Source organism: Schistocerca nitens, chromosome 3 (genome assembly GCF_023898315.1).
Source record: "Schistocerca nitens isolate TAMUIC-IGC-003100 chromosome 3, iqSchNite1.1, whole genome shotgun sequence".
Taxonomy (NCBI): domain Eukaryota; kingdom Metazoa; phylum Arthropoda; class Insecta; order Orthoptera; family Acrididae; genus Schistocerca; species Schistocerca nitens.
Genome location: NC_064616.1, coordinates 39,440,403 through 39,463,915, shown reverse-complemented (window position 1 = coordinate 39,463,915; position 23,513 = coordinate 39,440,403). Strand labels below are relative to the sequence as shown.

At 36.6% G+C, this 23,513-nt stretch overlaps 1 protein-coding gene across 11 annotated transcripts in view; it reads left to right on the top strand.

Annotated features, from left to right (window-relative positions):
- LOC126247986 (serine/arginine repetitive matrix protein 2-like) overlaps positions 1 to 22,975 on the top strand; it is a 162,863-nt gene extending 139,888 nt beyond the window's left edge. For all 11 annotated transcript variants that reach the window (XM_049948569.1, XM_049948567.1, XM_049948564.1 and 8 more), the window contains one exon: positions 22,548 to 22,975. In XM_049948569.1, coding sequence (XP_049804526.1) covers positions 22,548 to 22,553 — 6 coding nt within the window. In that variant the 3' untranslated portion in view covers positions 22,554 to 22,975. The remainder of the gene's footprint in view (positions 1 to 22,547) is intronic.
- The last annotated feature ends 538 nt before the right edge of the window (positions 22,976 to 23,513 follow it).

Sequence of the window (23,513 nt, the reverse complement as noted above, 5' to 3'; positions counted from 1 at the left end):
GTTGTTTGCATGTTCCTGCTGCACATCGTTTTATAAAGTTTCTGATTTTGTTATATAGTGTAATCTGTGGCATAAAACACAAATGTGTTTTTTATTTGTACATATTTGTACACAAAAAATCTCCCTCATACCGCAGTGTCCATATTATCAGGAAGCTGCCTCATACACTGATGGAATGATACAATTCTGGACTTCTGTGTGGTGGTACATGGATTTATTTTGTTGCTTAATTGCCATGAGATTTCTCTGCCTACCATTCCAACCAAAAGCAAATATTAATTAGTTCCTTTTTGAAGGTTACTGAAAATAATTCCCACAAATGTGCTGTGTCACTGTAGTGCACACTATTGATTGATAGTATGACACTATATCTCCTTGTATGTGAACCTTATTCTCTAAATGCTAATTTTTGTTGTAAAGAGAATGAAACATAGTACAACTGTATTTGAAGTCTGAAAAGGGCATTTTCTTTCTAAATATAAGCTCCACACTATAGTTAATAACGGTTTCATACTGAATATCTATCTTTGAATAATTTGATTCAGCATTTTTCTTCTTATTTGTATGTGTATTATGTGAACATTTGCAAATCTTATTGTAGAGGACTTGTTGATTGTTCATTAGCTTCTGTGGAAAGTCACTCCCTATTGCAGACAGTTATACATGACTGTCCTTGTATATCTGGTTATTATTGTTTTCCTATCTGTTTTATGCCAGACAGTACAGACTATTATCATTGAAATCTGTGACACATTTTACATAACCTGTTAGTAAATTTTGGGAACATTATGAAAATTTTCCTGGATGCAGGAAGTGAAAATGTTTGGAAATATTTTTTAGAATTAATGAGATTTGACAGAATGTGTTTGCTGCAATGAGAGAATTCATAAATATTCTGCTTGGCTGTAATTGACCAACTCAGTGCAAAGCTGTTATAGAATTACTGAAATGTTTAATTTGGAACCAGTAGAAGACAGACTCTACTCTTCTTGTGAAAATTTGTTTGTTAGATGTGGGAATCACTACTCATAATTGCTTGTAAATTAATTTTACTGTCAGCCTATTACCAGGATAAGAGGAGTTATTTATTATTCTATCCATAGTAGATAAAAGGTTATGAAATGTGCTGAGATAAAATTGTAGAAAAAGTTGTGGCTAGTAGTAGTACCGAATTCTCTTTGCTGTGCATTGTAAAGTGGCACATAGAGTATCTATATAAGGAGACAGTGGAAAATGTGAATTTGTTAGGTAACTGTTGTAGCACCTTTTTATTTGTGTGTGTGTGTGTGTGTAAGATCACTTTATAAAAAGGGGGGGGGGGGTTTATATTCAGTGGACAGAAGTCAACACAGTACTTAAAGAGCCATAGAAGGCTTTAGATAGGTGGAAAATGCTTATGTGCATGTTTCTTATACGCAAATGTTCTGTTATGAGAACTGGTTTTTGTGACATTGCATTTAGGACTGGTTCTTCTTGTCCTATGAAGTTTCCTGGCCACAGCATATTTTCCGTGTTGTAAGGGAAGTAATGATAAATGCATACACTAAACTGACATTTTGACTTTATTAGTTGGTTTCCTCTGAAAGTATTGGTTTCATCTATTGTTCAGTACACATCCTTCTCATCTCATTGTCAAACTTTTTTCATTCCCTCAGATTACATGAACTTCCTCATACTTGAAAAGTTAAAAGCAGTGCTGTTCAGACTGTTTTTTCGTAAATTTTAACATTTGTACCTTCTTCATTATATATATTAATCTCTGTGCAAGTGCCATTTCTTTTGCTCTTGGTAGTAAATCTTACACATTGTTAATAATATAGTTGTTGATGACACAATGACTGTTCCTCTTTGCATTTGTTTGTGAGTAGAGAGAGGAGAAGAGCGCAAAATTGGTTTTTTGACTTCCAGCCATCATTTCTGCTGTTGCAGATGTTATTTTGAAGTAGTGCAAATAAATATACTTACTGATCTTGGTGACCGTTTTCTGGATTTTATGAAACATATACAGACTTATTTTCAAAAAGTAATATAGGTTACATTCCAACTTTTGTGATCGCATCACTCAGAACAAACTCATTTTGCTTTATTTCAAAGCATCTTCAGTGGTTGCTGTAACAATTTTATTTTTCTTACAAATCTTTTTGACAGGATTGAAAACAGTTATCGTGCTTTGCATTACTACTACTAAACAGTATTAAACTGCAATGATTATTCATGCATATGTGCCTTATTCCTGGCCCGGTGTAGCTCCATCTACATTTTTCTTATTATTTTTAGTATTGATAGACATAATCTTATGATTATGCATCTTTATTCTGTATTAGTTTTATTCTGTGACATGGCCAATGTTTGGCCCTCAAAATAATTTAATTTTTGTTCTGAAGAAGATACCATTATTGACATTGAAACCTAAGTAAACTAAAAAAAATTTTACTTTGCAACTGAAGGCTGAATTTCTTATTATCTGAACAATTTACAGTTGCTGAAGCACTGCATTATGTTAAAGATTTGTCTTCAGTAACCTCGAATGATTCAGGTTGTGTAGCTATAGTCCAATCGTGTGCATAGCCAAACTTCCTAGATTTTGTGTTTGGGATGTCAGAAGTATAAATATTGAAGAACAATGGAGCAAGAACTGAGCCTTATGGTAGCCCATTGTTGAGAATTTTGGTAGAGCTCATTTGTTCTCCAGTAATCACTTGAAAACCTCTCCCAGCAAGCATGTTATCAATGAGTCTGATGATATTGCTGCATGGGATTATTTGTATGAGTTTGTACAGCAGGCCTTGTCTCCAGACCGTGTCATAGGCTTCATCCCAGGTCTATGGATGCAACTGATGTTTTTTTTGTAGCCTGCCTCTATGTGTGTTGTCAGGGAAAGTACTTGATCAGTGCAGCTTCTATGAGGTTGAAATCCTGATTGTTCGTCTGGAATTAATTCCAGTAATTTTGGGCTCAGTCTGTTATACAGGAGTCTCTTGAGCAGCTTGTATATGACACTGAGCAATGCGATTGGCCTGTAACTCTTCGGCTGATCGCTTTGTTTTCCTGGTTTAAGCAGTGTAATGATCTTTGAGTTCATCGTTTTCTGTGGTATGTTCCCTGTTGCCATTATATTTGAGTAAAATTCTGCAAGCCATTTTTTGGCGCATTCCCCACAGTGGAGAAGGAATTCTGGGTGTATTCCATCCAATCCAGATGCCTTTCCTCTTTTGACACTCTTCAGCACTTCTCTGACTTCATTGGTGGTAAATTTAAAGGAATACTGGTCCAAAGGTGTGCTGTTTTTCTTAAGAACGCTAAGCTCACAGTGTACAATTCTTGTGTGTTTTTTGTCCTTTGGCGCTCTAGATGTTGCCTGTATGTGAGCTGAAATGCTATTTGCAGAAATATCTGTTGAGTTATGATGTAGTTTGTTAACTCCACCTAATTTTCAGAGGAGACACCAGGTCTGCCTACTAGATGTCTGGAAATCAAACTACTAAACGGTTTCAATCCATTTCTCTCGCCATGCATTGTGTAGGCTGTGCAACAGGTCATCTACAATCTCAGGGTCTCCACTCTCAAGAAATCTCTGATACTTATTTTCACACTCTTTGTCCCATCTTGGTGCATATCATTTATGGAACCCCCTCGGGACAGCAGCTTTCGCTGCACTTTTAACTGCACCTATGAGTTTGTCCTAAATACTAGCTGTTGGGTGAATCCATCCCAAGCACTTATCCAATTTTTCCATGTAGATATCCGTCTTTGCCTTTCTGAAATTCCACCTTGGGCATTGTACGGTTGTTATGAGTGGGATGTTGATTCCAATTTCAATCAAGACTGGGCGGTGTTGACTACGAGGGAAGTCTATTAATACACATCTTGTAGTTCTTAGTGGTGTATGGATATTGCCAGTCGTCACAAAGCATAAGTCTGGATTATATTCCTTTCTCCAAGCTGCAGACCAAAATGTTCCTTGGTCCTTTGGGTTGAAAACTAAGAACAGGTTGTTAACCCTCTGCCCAGTTAGTAAGAGCCTCACCATTTACATCACCTGTTCTATATTTCCACCAAGGGTGGTGGCTATTAAAATCCCCCATGTATATCGCAGGTATGGCAGGACATCTTGAGGCCAGGGAATGGTTGGTGGTTTGTACACACTGCTCACTGACAGATTTCCTGTTTTGACAACTACTTCATGTATGTCGCCATGCACTGTTGCCGAGCACAGGTGAACATCTCCAATTGATGATCACACTTATGTAGCTACTCCATATGCATGATGATACATTGGGGTAACTGGAATCATACCTCTCCGTTTAAGTTGGTCTACGTCTTCAACCTGAGTTTCCTGAACTGCAACAAGATCAGTGTTGTCATCACATAAAATCTTACTTAGTACTTGGCATTTAGCCCAGCTTACTCCTTCTATATTGATATGGCAAATCTTGAAGATAGGTCCAAGGGCCCTCGTCTGTTGACTCTGAGAGGAGCCTTTTCTGTGGCCAGTCATAATGATTTGACTCATATCTGCGATATACGATGGATATTAGCCAGGAGATCAGTGATCAAGATCAATGATTGTTTGGCCGCCTCAAAGTGAATGTTCTTTAGCACCATCTGGGAGACGTGTAGCTTATGGTATGCTATGGATGCGAACAGCCATTGTCTCCCATATGCTCTACTAAACAACATAGAAATGTTGAGCTCAGCAGCAATGGTTTAATGTGTGAATATAAGATGGTTCTGTATTTTTCAAGTGACAAATTTGGGAAAAAACTTCATCGTATAATTGGGTAAAAATAGTATATTACCTGTATTACTGTTACTGAAGAAACAAGGAGGACCAAAATTTAAGAGACACTGTGTAGATTCCCTTATCTTTCACAATCGATCGTATGAGTTGAGCATCTTTGCTGTGTGGATTTCAGGATTTTAATATTGTGAGGTACAGCTGTTTCTCAAACATTAACAGTCAATATATCAATATAAAGACTTCTCATTTACACTGTGCATTTGTTATGTGTATACCACAGTTTAGATGCCTCTAGAAGTGTGAGTATGGAGTTTTGTGGCAAATTTGTGGATGATTTAGTTTGATAAGCAGTGACTGTGGTGATCAAAATTGAGAAACAATATTGTCAGTCTTTCAAGGAGCCATGATGTCTTAAATACCTTTGCATTATGTAACTGCAAAAAAATAAGACATATGGATTTTGTTTCATGGATTTACTAAACTACATTCATCATAAGAATAAACGTGATGTAAACATTACACTGTGTAGTCTGCCACATTTATTTGAACCTCATTGGATTTCATTTCACGTGGAACAGAAGCCAAGCTGTCTCGAGTATAGTCAGGTTTTATGCTGTGCATTACACACACATTGACTCAGTGATGATACGGGGCAACAGCTTTATCAGCATATTTAACTGGGACAGCACTGGCCAGCTAAGTGGTCCAACTAACCTGCGGTGATGTGAATAGGTGCAGTTAAGGTGTAAAAAGAGACTATCAAGAAACAATATAGCTTCAGATGTCATTTAATTTTTAAACAGAATGAAATAATATATGGCAAAGCTTTAGCAATACATTTCTTAAGTGACCATATTGAAAACGTAACATGCTCTCATTCTTAGCTAACACAGTATTATATTAAAAACAAGAGTGATGAAAATTCCTAACTCAAACACAGCATAATTTTTCTGTGTGAGCTGCATTAGCATACTGCAGGGATTTCAGCATTCAGTTAAATATTGAAGCCACTGAAGGTATTACTTAGTCAGTCTTTCAGTACTTAACAGAGCAGTAATCTCTAAACTGCTTCTGTATCCAAATCTGAGGAATACATTTCAGTACTGGAACTATCATCTGCTATGTTGATAAGGAGACAATCAACAACAGAATCCATGAAGCCACCCAAAAACCCACATTTTCTCCTCTTCTTCTATGGCGTGCTGTTAGCATTTCTCCAGCATTCTGCAGTGATATGGGAAAAAGCTGTGTGCATTAGTTCCAGTACATCTGTCAGCTTAAATTTCTTGTTATTTCTAATGACAAATCCTTCACCTTGGCTCGAGATTAAACGTAATCGGTTCTGATTGCAGTGGTATGGTGGCAATTGAAAAAATTCATCATTTGTACAATGTGCTCGATGCCATGAAAAGTGTTTTTTTTTTTTTTTTCTGTGTTTCATGATACTTATCACTCTGGCTCATGTGAGACCACATATGTGGTATAAAACAATGGACAAATTAAAAATCAAATATTCTTTAGTATTTGACTTTTAATTTTTCTCCCAAAAATTTAATTGTGTGATCTTTATTATAAAATATCAATCATTAAGAATTTATATTTGCAGTATTAACTGGAATTCTGCATGCATCATTTAATTAGAAACATGAAGATGTGCATTTTTCTTTAAAATAGTTATTAAGTATGTGTTCACTAGCATATATTGGATTAATTTCATATTTAAATGATGTAGATATTTGAACTGAGCAAAGAAAAGAAAAAAAAAAAAAGGCCACAGCGAGATTCAAACCAGCGACCTACAGAATACACGATTGGCAGACTCTTTCGCTACTGATTAAGCCATTCATCTATAATCCGTGAATGCCGTACATTTAGTAAACAGTTTTTTAAAAAAGTTCAAAGCAGGAAGCAGTGTCAGCCCGTTTCATAGTACTTATTAACAGCATGGCAATCGGAACACAACCAATGTTTACAGAGACTGCAACTGTACATGACTTTTGAAATGAAAACTACACAGCAAAAGTATGATTAAGAAAAACATTGATGGCTGTTAATATTTTAGAATATCTTAAAATTTCACTTGCAGTAGCTTGCTAATAAGAGATCTAATATATAAGTTGGCTGTACTTCCAAGACCATAACAACACCAGTGCACATGTGCTATGACTGCTGAATAATCATTGTGTTTGTGTTTGTTTACACGAGGTTTATTCTTATGATGAATGAGGTATATCTCATGTTAAATTAGTTAACTATATCACCAATACAAAATCAAATGAAAACAGTAAGAAAATGAATACTTTCGTATTTGATATGGGATTAACAGATACATAATTTTATCTGAGGGTTAGCTCACTTTTTTTAATTGAACATAATATATTATTTCTTCAATGTTGTCTAGATTTATCCATAATGTGACTCACAAAGCTATAATCCATATGCTGGATATAATTAATTCTGAGTTGAATGATTTTTTTTCAAAACAAGATCCATCATCTGTTGAGTTGTTAATTGTGTCACAAGTCTCATGAACTTGGCAGATGGCAGTACTTCAGCTTTCACTTACCCATTATTAAGAAATATGCAAATACTGTTGCTTAAGCATGTGTCCTCTTTCTGCAATTAATCCTTTGGAGCACCAGCTGCTGTTTTATTTTTCTGTGCTGAACACATGCAGACAGAAACATTGGATTATTATTTCCATGCTATGATTAGGCCTGCATTGGTTCTTACAAGTCAGTAAATGTTGCCAGTAGGCCAGCATTGTACATCATCTTATTAAAATATTGTCACGTAGAAGAAGGTGTAATTAGATGAATGATGAACACTTACTTCCCTTAACGAAGGTTTATTCAGCACTTGCACATACAAGAGCGCGGAGTGAACTGCCTCCGGCCAGAACACATACAATATATATACAGCTACAGAACATTTCATTACAATGATTCTTGATATTTGTAGATACTTCTAGAATGTACTCGAGCTGAATATAGAAATTAAAATTGTACAGTGCAGGTGAGTTTTGAACTCACGACCCTCCATGCAGCAGTTTAGCATCATAACCACTACACCACGGTGCTACTCAGCTTCCTCTGCGACAATATGTTCTCGAAAAACTTCAAATGATGTTTCAGTATTTCTTGAATGAAGTATTTCGTGAAACTACCTTTCTCTGGTCATAGTAATACTAATAGAATGTCATTGACCTTTCTTTTCAATCAGTTTTTGTCAGTCAATGAGACATTTAAGTCACCTATCCACTGTGTTGTTTTCATCAAGCCACTGTATTATTTTCAGTAGTTATGTGGTATGCTGACAATTGTTATGTCATCTGCGTAAAATTTGTTTTATTCTTTCATGTAATGTCCATCACTTTCGATACAAAGTCTTAACAATAACTACATAAAACTATGAGTTAATGATGTAAACAGAGTGACTACAAGTGTTTAACCATGATTCTTCAGTGGAACACGCAAGCATTGCTTGGCTTTTGAGGGTACAATAGTCAGTCAGACTATTCATATTTTAGTACTTTGTAATTTTCTATGTAGCATTGTGAATGTACTGGGGTAACACTTGTAAAGGGGGGAGGGGTAGGGAGAGAGTTGCTGAGAATGTAAAAGACACAGAACATAAAAAACACAAATTTATTACATTTATGCCAATGGCCTTGCCGCGATGGTAACATTGGTTTCCCTGAGATGACCGAAGTTAAGCACTGTCGGTCTTGGATAACACTTGAATGGAGTACCGTCAGGGTCCGCTGATTGCTGTTGTTAAGTGGGATGCACTCAGCCCTTGTGAGGCCAGTTGAGGAGCTATGTGACAGAAATAGTAACACCAGTCATGAAAACTGTCAACGACCAGGAGAGTGGTGCACTGACCACAGCCCCTCCATATCCGCATCTCGTGACATATATGGGCTGAGGGTGACACAGCAGTCCTCCGATACTGTGGGGCCTTCAAAGCCTGTTAAGATGGTGTTCTTTCTTTCTTTTTTGTGGGATTTCTCAAATGGTGACTGTTATTGTTGTTACACTTTTGAAGCCATTCAAAGAAGTTTTCCATTGTCTTATAGTTCATTGAAAATGAAATGGTGTTGATTTCTTGTCTTATTACTCTCTTCAGTTTGTCAGTGGTTGCGCTGAAATAAGTGCAGGCCATTGGGTTAAGGTATCCCACGATGGGAAAGGAGAGATTCTCATATATTCAAAGTAGGTGGTATGATGGACCAGTCAATGTCAATACCAGTGTGCAAAAATATCAGATAACTGAGGAGTATCTGCAGCACTTGAGCAATATTTCCTTTAATAATTTGTTGACAAAAGTTAAAAGTAATGTAATTTTTGTGTACTTACTTTTGTGGTTTTATTGCTTTTTGGAATTTAGTAGCTACTTCTGCTGTATCTTGTTTATTGTGCTGAGCTTTTAATCGACAAAATTACAAATCTCCATAAAGGTACATCCCAAAATCTATTGGTGTGTAGAAAAGCGCCTCCAATGAACTGTTAATTTTTAACAAGTTTATAAGTCTCATGTTATTTCTCCTTTACAGGAGAACACAATACTTAAGGAGATTATTTAAGTTATTTTTGAATTTAAGTGTTCATTTATTTGTCTTTTGTATTATACCAAATGTTTGGGACCCTTATATGACACTCACTCATATTCAATTTACATTTATGTTTTTTCTGTGGCCAGACCCCCAATCATGTTGCCAGAACACATCAACTTTATCTGAAAAAGAGGGAGGAGGGTCCATGACCTGCACTCTAATCATTTTTATCTTCTTTTGCCAATAGAAATATGATCTAGGAAGCATTATTCCTCACATAAACATAACAGGCCACAAACTGTTCCAGTTGCCTCAATCAGACCTTAAACAGTTTGTTAGGATTTTTTAACTGAATTTTCCTTTGACTAACTTTGCAATGTACTCAGTTAATATAAAAAAGTCTAAAAAATCTTATGGACCCCCTACTAGAATTGGAATGGTGTCTCTCTTGACAAATTAAAAACATTGGAAGCATCATTGTTTTGGGCCAGTATCCAGATTGCACTCTGTTTCTATTTGGCTAGATTTGAAGTTATATTAGATTTTTTTATGATCATCAATGTATGGATGCCATTCTTAGAGTCCCAATGATGTGTTATGTAAAGTTCCAGTTTACTAGCAAAAGTTGGACGATGTAAATACCTGTCAAACATTGAGATGCAATATCTTGCATGTGGATAACCTCTAGTGCCACACTCGCTCCTTACGTCACCACCACCCTCTTTGTTGAGCAATTTTGCAAACAGCTCAGATTGCTTTTTTCTGTTGTTATTGAGCACTGAGAGTTCCATACTGTATCTGATTAATATTAGTGTTACTAATGTACAGTACCTCAAGTTTATACTATTACCTCAGATCACAGATTAAACAGATTGACTGTCCTTACATCAAAGAGGCAACCGTGTAAATAGCGACACTGTGCTACTTGTTGATCTATGCGTGTCATGAAATTGGCAACACTGTTTCTAAGGTGAAGTGTCTGAGGGTGGGTTTGCTGGCATTAAGCAGAAGGACAGTGTGCTGCATGCCAAGTGCCTTCACCCCATAGCCGATTGTAGTTGAAGATCGCAGATAAGCTCCTGTAATTCTACAGCTGAAAGTTATTTCTGTTTTAGGGATGCTTCTTACAATTATATGCTGAATAATAGTTGAAATAAATAAAAGTGACACTTATAAACATTTCTCACAATTTAGTGTTTGGACACAGGCTGTATTGCCATAAAAGCTTTCTGATAAACTGTCAGCTGTATGTGATCACATAGTTTACACACTTGTCTCCAACTATGCTCTCTGTTCTGTAGGTTGTTTGATATGGATTATGGGGGTAAAAAAATCAATTACAGCTGTCTCAGTAATTTGTTTCCTGATTCGCTCTTTACTGTTCTTAATCACTTGTCAATATGATTGTAGTGATTCTCTCTGATTTCTGATTGTCAGATGTCAGCAGTAGTAAAAATAAATTTATCTGAATATAAGCAATCATCTTTGAGCTGCAGTGCTACACAGTAATTGTGGATGGCCCAGGTATACAGGCACCCACTACTGTCCTATTTACTGTGATTTTTTTCCATCCCAGTGCTCCTGCCTGGCATTAAAATGAACATGTAGAATAAAACACAATGACTTCACTGCACCAAATAAAAATTTAACTGATGAATAACAGGTGTAGAAGGCTCATTGCAACTACTAATCAAGTAAATGGTTTGAGCACAGTTCCAGTAGCAAATGTAACTTGGGTACCATTGGGTATCATGTCCTACCACCATGGGCATAAGCCCATTGCATACTAGATGTATATGGATTAGCTGAATTATAATGACAATACCTTTTTCCCACTGAGACAGCAAATATGCTTAAGAAAGAGTTTAGGTTTCTTTTGTAAATATTTCTGTAGCCATTATTAACCACGACTACATTTTGCATTTGATTACAACTAGCTGTAAATGAATGTCATTTCATCTGTGCATTGAACAACTGTATCTTCAAGAATACTAATTAAAAAATTAAAATTACTTTGAGACTGTAAACATCTTCAACATACTGTCAGCACATATACTACTCAGGTTGAACATGTTACCTCCTGTGAGTTAAATGAGGCAGTGCAATGAAGGAAGGACAGTGAAATCAATTAGTGCACTGTGAGTTAAATGGGGCAGTGCGATGAAGGCGAGACAACAAAATTGACTAGTGCATTGTACAGAATTTTTATTTGTCACTTCAACACAATATAAATAAACTACATATTTTTCAGTGCCTTAAGTTTTGATAAGAGTTTTACAAAACTTGTCTTCGAACATAGTTCTGCAACTATAATGTAAATTACATTTAGCGAGGTGATTTAAAATCTTCATTTCATGAAAATTTATTCCCAGCAATCGAATGTCTCAAGTTAGGGAACAGAAAGAAGTCACTTGGAGCTAAGTCTGGTGAATAGGGTGGATGAGGAACCAATTCAAAGCCCAATTCATGCACTTTTGCCAATGTTATCTCTGATGTGTTGAATGGTGCATTATCATAGTGAAAGATCACTTTTTTGCATGCCAACATTGGTCTTTCAGCCAATGCAAGTTTCAAACAATCCAGCAATGAAGCATAATTGGATCTAGCTATTTTTCTCCCTTTTTGCAAGTAATCTTATGAGGATTATTCCTTGGGAATCCCATAAAACAGTCCAGTGGCCATCATCTTCCCAGCTGACAAAATGGTCTTTGCCTTTGATGCACTTTCACTAGCCCGTGTCCACTGTTCTGATAGGACAGCCATTTTGACTAGTCTGTAATGATGGATTGAGGTTTCATCAACAGTCTCAAATTGACACAAAAAGTCTTGTGGATTGCAATTAAACATCGCCAAACATTATGTTGAACTGTTGTGCCAGATGCACTTTTGCTCAAATGTGAGAAATTGTGGCACCCACCTTGCACACAGCTTCTTCATAGCCAATTTTCTGTGCAGGATATTGTGCACTCACTCAGTTGAGATGCCTACGTCCCAGCACTATCACAAAATTTTTATCATGGATTTTGTCAATTGGCCGCACTACTACTTCAGTGCGTGTCCAGCAACATTTAAATTCATTAATCCAAAAGTAAATAGTGTTCAATGATGGTTCAGCATCCACGTAAAGTGCATCCAATTCTTCAAATGACATTGTTTAATAATTGCATGAAACTTGGTCTTCTCAATTTTCAATCACAGTCAACACACTGACCAATTCAGATGGCTGTCAACAATGAACTGTACGTTGCTAAAATTCTGTATACAGTCCTTGGAATAATCAAGCTTATTAACTATGAAGGTGCAGCAAAAATGTTTCATTGTTTCATGGAAATTTACCAGGCTTACTAAACCACCCACATAACTGTCTCTCAGAAAAATGCAAAAATATATTGATATTTCATTTATAAGTTTGGTGATGCAAGCACTGTTAGTTTCATAAAAAGAAATCTTTAATCAAGTATTTGCTGACAGAGCTCCTTATTTTAAAGATTTCTTGGACCAATTTAGATACTTTGATTCCCAGATCATTACATAATTTAATGAGTGTTCAAGAGGCTGTTCTGCATTACATTTCAGTCCTTAAATTCTGGGAATGTTGTCTCTACTCCAAGGACACCTTAATCCTGATTAACACTGAGAGAATGAACATGAGTGCATTCTCTCATGTGCGAACACTAGGCAGGTGTGAGCAGTGACATTCAGCCTGCTTGGTTCATAGTTCACTCGCTATCCAACGTGCCTCTGATGTTTTTTAAAACATTCAGAAACACGTGATTTCTATCTTCTTTCATGTTACATTATTTACTTTGTAAGTGAAACAAATCCTGTCTATAATGATGCATTCCCTCTACTGCTTAGCTTTTTCATAGTGAAAAACAACTTACTACCAAATGCATAATTTCAATGTTTATAAGCATCTGTGTTATGAAGTTCTTGTTATGCTGTGTTCTCTTCCAGTCACTACCATATAAATGCTCATGAAAAGACACCAACAAACAAACAAAAAATTGCAGAAAGCACTAACAAATTGTTCAAAGCACGAGAAAACATTCTATTGTGTTTGGTATGTACTCGCTGGCATTTGCTCGTGTTTAGCTTGTTGTCAGTCAAAGGAAGCTTCTGTCCACTTTGCTTCGGTGCAAGCATCTTCCAATGTTTTGTATACGAACAGATTTATTGTGATCATCAGTAATTAATTGCTCTGCTTTTAAATTTCCTTCCCAAGTCTAATGAGAAGCCAGTGAAAGGCATCAACTGACAAATGTGAGAAGTTTTGAAGTAATGCTAAAGAAGGCTGGAGCTGCAGTTCAGCTTCAATTGCATTACCTCAGTGCATTTCATGATTATGTAAAAATTCAGACACCTAATAGCTATTTTCCTACTCCTGTTTGTTTCCTTTGTCAAAAACAGTAGGCAAAGTAATCCTACAATATGTGATCAAAAGTATATGAACACCCTCAAAAACATACGTTTTTCATATTAGGTGCATTGTGCTGCCAGGTACTCTATATCAGTGACCTCAGTAGTCATTAGACATCATGAAAGAGCAGAATGGGGTGCTCTGTGGAACTCACAGACTTTGAACATGATCAAGTGATTGGGCATCACTTGCATCATACATCTGTACGCGAGATTTCCACACTCCTAAACATCCCTAGGTCCACTGTTTCTGATGTGATAGTGAAGTGGAAACGTGAAGGGACACGTACAGCACAAAAGCGTACAGGCACACCTCGTCTGTTGACTGATAGAGATCGCCGACAGTTGAAGAGGGTTGTAATGTGTAATAGGCGGACACCTAACCAGACCATCACACAGGATTTCCAAACTGCATCAGGACCCACTGCAAGTACTATGGCAGTTAGGCAGGAGGCGAGAAAACTTGGATTTCATGGTCGAGTGGATGCTCATAAGCCACACATCACATCAGTAAATGCCAAACGACACCTTGCTTGGTGTAAGGAGTGTAAACATTGGGTGACTGAACAGTGGGAAAATGTTGTGTGGGGTGACAAATCACGGTACACAATGTGGTGATCTAATCGCAGGGTGTGGGTATGGCGAATGCCTGGGGAACATCATCTGCCAGCGTGTGCAGTGCCAACAGTAAAATCCGGAGGCGTCGGTGTTATGGTGTGATCGTGCTTTTCATGGAGGGGGCTTGCACCGTTGTTGTTTTGTGTGGCACTATCACAGCACAGGCCTACATTGATGTTTTAAGCACCTTATTGCTTCCCACTGTTGAAGAGCAATTCGGGGATGGTGATTGCATCTTTCAACATGATTGAGCACAAGTTCAAAATGCACTGCCTGTGGTGGAGAGATTATACACAACAATAACATCCCTGGAATGGACTGGCCTGCACAGAGTCTGGACCTGAATCCTATAGAACACCTTCATGATGTTTTGGAATGCCGACTTCGTGCCAGGCCTCACTGACTGACATCGGTACCTCTCCTCAGTGCATCACTCTGTGAAGAACGGGCTGCCATTCCCCAAGAAACCTTCCAGCACCTGACTGAACATATGCCTGCGAGAGTGGAAGCTGTCATCAAGGCTAAGGGTAGGCCAACACCATACTGAATTCCAGCATTACCCATGAAGGGTTGGTTAGCACACTGGACTCGCATTCGGGAGGACGATGGTTCAATCCCGTCTCCGGCCATCCTGATTTAGGTTTTCCGTGATTTCCCTAAATCGTTTCAGGCAAATGCCAGGATGGTTCCTTTGACAGGGCCCGGCCGATTTCCTTCCCAATCCTTCCCTAACCCGAGCTTGCGCTCCGTCTCTAATGACCTCGTTGTCGACGGGACGTTAAACACTAACCACCACCACCACCATGAAGGGTACCATGAACTTGTAAGTCATTTTCAGCCAGGTGTCCGGACACTTTTGATCACATAGTGTATCTCAGTAGCAAAGATTTATAGCTTAGCTATAACTTGTGCCATTATCAGGTGAAACCTATGTGAGAATTATTAAAAAAAAAACACAGTGTTGGTAGAGTTGGCACGCTATACTTGTTCATTTTTCTGTTGTGACTACATGTTCAGAGGTACAAACAAATGGTAGTTTCTGTGCAGGAAGTTCAGTTGCCCCATTATATCAACATGTAAGATTGACAAAATTCAGAGGGTATTGAGTGCTCAGGGCTCTTCATTAGTTCTTATTCATAACTAATATATTTATTCATGAGATTGAAAATGCAGTTCTGGAACCTTTCTTTATCTTTGAGAAGATAATTGAATATTTTAGTCCAGCACATGTCCATCTAGTACCTCCACTTGTAGCCACATGGCAAGATGACTCAATCCACTAGTGGTGCTATCTCAGAAACAGCTCTACTTTGCAGCTGCCAACCAATGGAAAGCAACTTGGGGCTGCTTGCTGTCTGGCAAGGTTTCACAAATTTCACTGAAAGGAGTGCCATCTTGTGGTTGGTGTCACGAGTAAGGATGTCACATTGTCGCCGACTGGTGGTTGTCCTGATTAGGGTTGACTACTGTATGAAGTGTTCAGGTGTTCAGTCAATCTGTTTCTTATGTGATCTAGGCTGCTACTTAATCCAAAATAATTTATAGTCAATGAAATGCTAATGAGTTAGTTCTTTTGAAAAGGGCTTAGCTGATTTCCTTACCCTTTCCAAGTTTGTGCTCCATTACTAATGACCCTATCGTCAACAGGGCATTAACCGTAATCTTCCTTTAGGGCATTACGAGCTTCACATTTCCTTATTTACATTTGCATTACCATCTCATACTTGTTTTACCTTAATTTTTCAGCTGGACTAGCTTGTATTTACTCCTATTATTCAGTCATTTCCAATACCACATTAAAAATGGTCCATCACTTCTCTAATACTTTTCAAATCCTGTTTCCAACTTAATAACACTGAACCTTTGATTGATAATGCATAGTATTTAATTTTGTCTGTCACTGTGTTATAAGCATCTTCTTGGACTGTTGAAAGGGCCACAGCATATGTAGCTGTGGTTACTGCAAAAATATATAACTTTGATACCAATTAAATGTTTCATCATTTGGTAGTAATAATTGGTAACATTCAAGTTCTTTCACTGTTCATTAAGTCTAGTTGGGGTTAAATGCTACCAATTAGTGCTGATAAAATATAACAACTGCTACCTTACAACTGACTATATATTTGTTACATTATTTATTATGAGGTGTGCTAAAAGGAATTTAAATTTATTGTAGTGTGTTGTTAACATAATTTTGATGAATGGTGGGAACTATGAGTTATACTGCACAGTTGAATAATGTGTATATGAGTACTTAATTTCTCTGTTTGCTTGTGTCAAGTGTACATTCATGTAATGAGAAAGTAGTTGGTGGTACATGATTTAGATTTTCCTCTCATACCTTTGCGCTATTTCTCATTGGTGAGACATAGACCTCTTCATATGTTATGAACAATATTGACAGATATGAGACCGAGAACATATAAACCATTCAGTTATCTGATACTAGTGAGTGAGTGTGTCTAGCTTCATTTTTTTCAGTATAGCTTGTATTCTGTAATATCTGTCTGTAAAGTGGCTAAGCCACTTTTCTCCCTTTGGAAGTAGTTTTATTATATGCACACATACGTACCAGTATTCTTGCACTGGTATTTGTGGTGAGATTCTACCGTGACAGAACACTTTACAAGTAAATTACCACAAGTCCCATTTTCATGTGTTTAATGCCCTTCTGTATTTCTAATTTTATATTATATAGATTTAACATGTTCATAGGTAACTTTTGGCCTTCTTTGAGATTATGAATGAACCATGCCATGTATTTGTGTCTCTAGGAAAGTCTGAACTCATATTTGCACCTTTGTAGTCTGATAAAATATATTGTTGCAATATTTGTATTTGATGCAGTTATTACTCATATCTGATGTGAAGTTGCCATTCATAATTCTTGAGAAAATAATCTGAAATGGATGATAAATTACAAAGAAAATTTCAAAATCCGTAACAGTATGTTGCTGAGATTTGTTAAGGAAAAATTTCCAATTGCTTTGTAAATATGAAAGAAATTAAACTGCTTAAATGAAGAGTTATTATATATATAACTACAAACCAGATGTTGTTCAGCTTCTTCACTGGCAGCTTAGGTTACATGTGGAGGGAGCTGTGTGACTCATTCAAGAAGTATTACTGCTCATTTGTCCCATGTTGTTGTTATTTCTGCAGTGAGTAACATTGTTATCCAAAAGGTTAATATTTTTTTTTCTACAGGTCCTTTTTTGTACTCAAGTTTGGTAAGAATTTATGATGAGAATACTGCAGTGTTTATATGTGGGTATAATCATGTATAGGCTGTTATCTTAAACAAGTCTTAACATCAGTTGTAAAATTTTTTACCTGCTGTATACTTCTGTATATGCTGTGTGTTAATGAATGCATTGAAAAATGTGGGATATATTTGCAAGCTTGCAAACATTCATTGATAGAAAAAGAAGGAAGCACATGGAAAGAAACATCCAACCTTGACACTGTCTGGTGTGTTCAATAACCATACATTGGAATGTGAATCTTTTCAGATCTGTAGCACATGTAAAACCTATTTGTTGAAACTGTTTACACTGGCAATAGTTATAAACTGTGCTGTCTAGGCTTGAGCCATATAAAATACATTCACTAAGCTAAGATTCTCATTGGAAGCCAATTTGTTAGTGTTTTGTGATACACATAAATATTTTGTTCATACTTGGTTTTGCTGATGCTGTATATTGTGGAAATGACAAAGCCATTTTTACACATATGCATAAGATGAAAATTTCTCTGTAAAAGCAGGATGACTTTGAACATTTTAAATTCATTTTTGTAAATTAAGCAGAAACTTCTCAAGATATTGGCATGAAACTTTTTGACAAGTTGCAAGAGGCGTCTATTTTTCCTGCCCCCCTCCACTCTTCAGTTTCGCCCCATGGATGAGGTTCACTTTGAACATGGAAACATTTGCCTATTCTGTGGGAGTCATGTCAATGACTGTTAAATGACACCCCTGTCATATGAAAAAGCATGATATTTTGTATATAAATGTAGTTTTGAAAGTAACTTATTTAGAAAAAAATTGAGTATTTTTTATGAGTTTCCTTTAATCACCTGAAACATTTCATATGATTCTGGCTTGATTTGGTAATAATGGAAATGGGTGCTGAGCTACTTATGAAATAAGAAAATTATTTAAAAACACATCTTTTCAAAAAAGTCTGTATAACTTTAATAAAGGTAATGAAAAAAGTTATCACATTTTATAGAAATACATCTGTAAACACTCTACAGGAAAAGGAAGTCGTCAGGAAGGTGTGTCCACTCTAGGAGATGTCACAGACATCAAATTTAAACTCAAAATGAAGCCTTCCCCTTTTATCTACCTTAGAATCAGGTAGAACACTACAAATGCTATCTTTCTCAAAACCTGACATATTGGGAACTTAAGGCCACACAAAAAAAGCTTCATCTGATTCCACCTTGGAATGCCATTTCCTCAGGAATGTAATTTCATTGTCAGGGATAACATGTCCAAAATAATATTTTACACTTTTTTTAAGGAAACTTCACTAAAACATATTTTCCATGGAGCACTCCACTGTAACTTGCAGAATCTAAAGCATTGTAAGTGTGCTCTTCAGCTTCATACTCTTTAAGTACCAATGCTCTGCCTGCAACTGTCTCCTTCTTCACTGTCATCACTTCCACTTAGGTTTTTCAACAATTTATCATCATTCAGCTCATCATCATTTGACTCTGAAATTTGATTTTTCTTTCTTCTTTTCCCTTCTTCAGAAGAAACTGGCAGCTGTTTAGATGGATGACCCCACTTTTCCAGCTCACAACTGTCTCACCTTGACTTGTGGAAGGTTTCGCATGTTCATAGAAATCATCTACACAAACACTTTCCAGCCTCAGCTGCTACTTTTCTTCTTCAGTTGGATGTCAGTTTCTTCCTCTGATTCTGCAACATTGCCAACATGGATTCATTTAACTTTCTGGTCAGTAAAGACATGGCATTCAGGAATTTTCTGTAGGACTTCATGCTTATTCAGTGGATGGATGCCAGTAGCCCTGAATCCAGATATCAAATTGGCAGCAGAAGTGGCGTCAATGTTTGTTAGTGTGGATTTCAATAGAGAAGGTGTTATAACTTCAACTTGAACAAATATATGTCAAGGACGACACAATACATGTAAGTCACAGATCAAGTAAACAAAGCAAGACGTGTGTACGCTTTAACAGTCAAATCAGAACTGAGTCCGAGTCTAGCAGCTGCTGGCTGGCTGGCCGCTTAGGTGGCGCTGCTGCTGCATGGCTGGCAGACAGTGCCGCATGTAGAGGACGCGCGTAACTGCGCGGCGGCGCTTTGAAAGATCGGTGAGTCACAACAGAAGGAAACATATCTTTTGGCAGATTGCACTTTATCCCACACTCTTGTCTCCATTTTATTAAAGACTTTCTCCATTGAGCCTTTAAAGGTCTAAAGAACACCACATCAAGTGGCTGCATCAAGTGAGTGCAGTTAGATGGCAGGCAAGTAAACCTAATATTATTGTTCTTAGCAGCCCGAACATCCTCAAGTGAAAAATGGCTGGACAGATTGTCTCCAATAACCACCTTTGGACCATGTAGCTGGTTAGCATGCGATAAATAAATAGTGAAAAACGAATCTTGAAAGGCACATCCATCAAACCATCCACTTTTTGTGTTGTAATGGGCTCTTGAAGGTCCACCACAGCACCAGGTACTCCACATGTTCTCAGCTTTATATACGACATACACCAGTTGCAAAACACCAGATGCCATACCACAAAACATGACTGAAACTCCAGTTTTAGAATGTGCCATTATCCTCTCAGGATTCTTGCACCCTGCATCATCTGAGAAGTTTGTCTCATCAAAGTTTGAAATATTTTCTGGTGGTACACCATGTAATGAGATTTTGAGGTTTTCAAATATTTCTCAACCACCTCTTCACTCAGAGCTGCTCTGTTTGGAGCAATATTACTACACTGCCTCATTGATAATGTTTTGTGTCTGCCTAAAAAAGGCTTAGTCCAATCAAAGCCAGGAAGATTGGTAGGCCCAAACTTATCTACCTTTCATCTCGTTTTGTCCAACAACATTTTAGTGATCATCCTTAGATCAAACAAATCGAATGGATATCCCCAGGCACCCATTTGAATCACACAATCACAAAGTTACTTTTCTTCATCTGCAGTAGAAACAGTTTGCCCTCCAGGTTTCTCTGAATGTGTATTTTTTATTTTATGGCAAAGGGTCCCTTTAGGTAATTTGAATATTTGGGAGACTTCGTTTAGTGACATCTTCTTATCTCGAATTAACATTAAGGCTTCGTCAGTATTACTTTTTGCACAGTTCCTGTAGCTTCGAGAACTGTGAGATCGTTTGTAGTTCCTGACTGTATCAGCAAACTAAAAACCAAACAAAATTAATTTTGGCCTAATTTTGGGATATTTTCTTCCACTAAGTACACACAGAAAAATATACATAAATATTATCAATAACACCTACCTGGTATCTTGCAAATAAGATTAAAACAACACAAGCAACACACACAACACCCATTAGCCAGCACTGACCAACTGATGTGTCAAAGAATACGGAAGGCACTGTTGAAAGTCACACCTTGAAAGACGAGTCTTCACATATAAAGAATAAATATAACATTTTATGCTTTCTGTAAATGTTCATTTAAGTGTTAACCTTGCCCATAAAAACTCATTTCAAATTCTAAACTAAAAAACGCTTCTGATAATAGGCAAATGTTGCTGCGATTATGAAGGAACGTATGTTTCCAGAAAATTACTTTACTTTCTGGCGTCAGTATACAATGTTATTTCATATTGATTGTCATACCTTCTGAAAGTATCGATTATTGGCGATATTTAATGATTCTGAACTTAGTTTTATATTTACACATTAGAGGGCAGAATTTACTTTAAAAAGACGCTAAGTTTCTGTTCAAAGTAGCCTCGCTTTACGGTTTATATTGCTGATCAAATGGCTCTCTGGGTTCATCTGCTGTATGTGGTGCATAACTTCTACATTTTTCACTCAAATACAACTACAGTGGCACTTTCCTGCCTGTGCTGTATTGTCGTGTCATGGAAATCATGTTGCTAATATTAATAGGACATATGCAAATTTTGCATGTACTACATGAGACTGACCTAAGACCAGATCCAGTCATGAGACAAGGATAAATCACAACACAGAGCAGATACAATTGTAACAATAGTTTTGTCATTTGCACAGTGGATTAGTGTCTTTCATTCTCATTACTCACATACTGTCAGTTTTCAGTTGAGCTGTTCTGTTTTGATAAATGGTTCAACATCTGGAGGGTATTTTATCAGTAGGTTACTGCATGACTGTACACAATACAGTTGTTGCAAGACTACTTTTTAGTTGTTTTATGTTTCTGTGTGCAGGATAGTTATTCCACAATCTTTCCCATGGGGTCCCGGGTTCGATTCCTGGCTGGGTTGGGGATTTTCTTTGCCTGGGGACTGGATGTTTGTGTTGTTCTCATCAGTTCATCATCATCATCATTCGTGACAGTAGCTCGACTGGATTGTGTAAAAAATTGGGACTTTGTACGGGCACTGATGACCGTGCAGTTGAGTGCCCACAAACCAAACATCATCACAATCTTTTCCTGATCAAGCTCCTTATGTTTGAAAGTTATGACTGCTTGTTTCCAAGCTAAAGGAACACCAGCTCATACAGATTGGATCCACTGAACTTTCTGAATGTATCTACCAACATTTTATGATTGTAGTCTTTCCCTTTGTTGCAGATACACATACCAGATCCAGTTATGGGGGATGTTTTTCCATGTGTGCTTCTTTCTTCTGTCAAAGACTGTATTCACAACTTAGTCCAAATTTTGCTGGTTTTTTTCTATGATTAGTAAAGAATATGAATACACATCAGTGTATTCTATGTAATTTATGGAATATTTCTTAGGGTGTTATGCTATGCTTTTCTGAAATCTTTCCCAACAGAAATTATTAGCGTAATTTGTAATTTTTGAAAGTTCATGGTTTTGATATGAGGTATTTAACTGTGTTAAGTGATTTTTTTTTTTTTTTTTTTTTTTTTTTTTTTTAGCAATGATACTTCCTGAGATTTATATATACATTTGCTTTCCATTTGTGATGTGTGGTTTTCTGTTAATTGATCTTTAATTGGCTGCATTTGTTTTAAATGATCTAGGTTTAATCTTGGATTGGACATAAGGAAAGGCAAAATATTAGAAACGAGAAGACGTGTTTGAAAATTGTTGGACAATATTGGACAGTAATCATATTGATTGTGCATTTTTTTGGGATACTTTATTCCATTATTTAACTGTTATTTCTACTGAATTTACAATGTAAATAAAGTAATGAGTCATATGTTTACATATTTGTATAAATGTAAATGAAATATTCCTTTGTTGTTTTTATATATACACACCAATAAAATATTTATTTGTAGTCATAATTGTATATATTGCATGTATATAAATCTAAGACTTCTCCAATTTATAAATCATTGTATTTGATATACATAAAGATTTCAGAACAACAGAATTATGTGGAGGAAATGAACTGTATTTTTTCTACAAGATGTTTTTTTATCTTGTAATTACACTTTCTCAAGTACCTGATATAAAATAGCTACTTCATTTTTACAATAAACTGTTTGAGTGTAAGTAATGACTGCTTTCTGTTATTCAGTAGTGCCCAGTACCATTAAACCTGTATTTCCACAAAACATTACCTAATTCCATAATCTGTAATATAATAACATCATTTCCATAATGTTATCAGTAAAGTACTTCCAGAATTTAAACAGAAATGAAGACTGTTGGCTGAATTGTAGTATAGGTGGGAATTTTGATGTTATAATATATCCCTGTTGGAAGAGACTGAAACTTGTAAAATGATATGGTACTGTGTCTGAAATGAAAAATAGTTCTCCATGCAACAAGATGAGGTTATTATCTAGAACTTAATTATTGAGAATCAACTCGGAATTCTTTTGCATTCAACCAACACAATGTAACGGTAAGATGAGAATGTGTACTGTAGTTCAAAACAGGATTCATCGAAAAACTAGCGAAGTTTTCAGCATTGTTTATTGCCTGTCAATGACTCAACCCCTCTACTATTTGGTGATCTGTTATCTTTATGCATA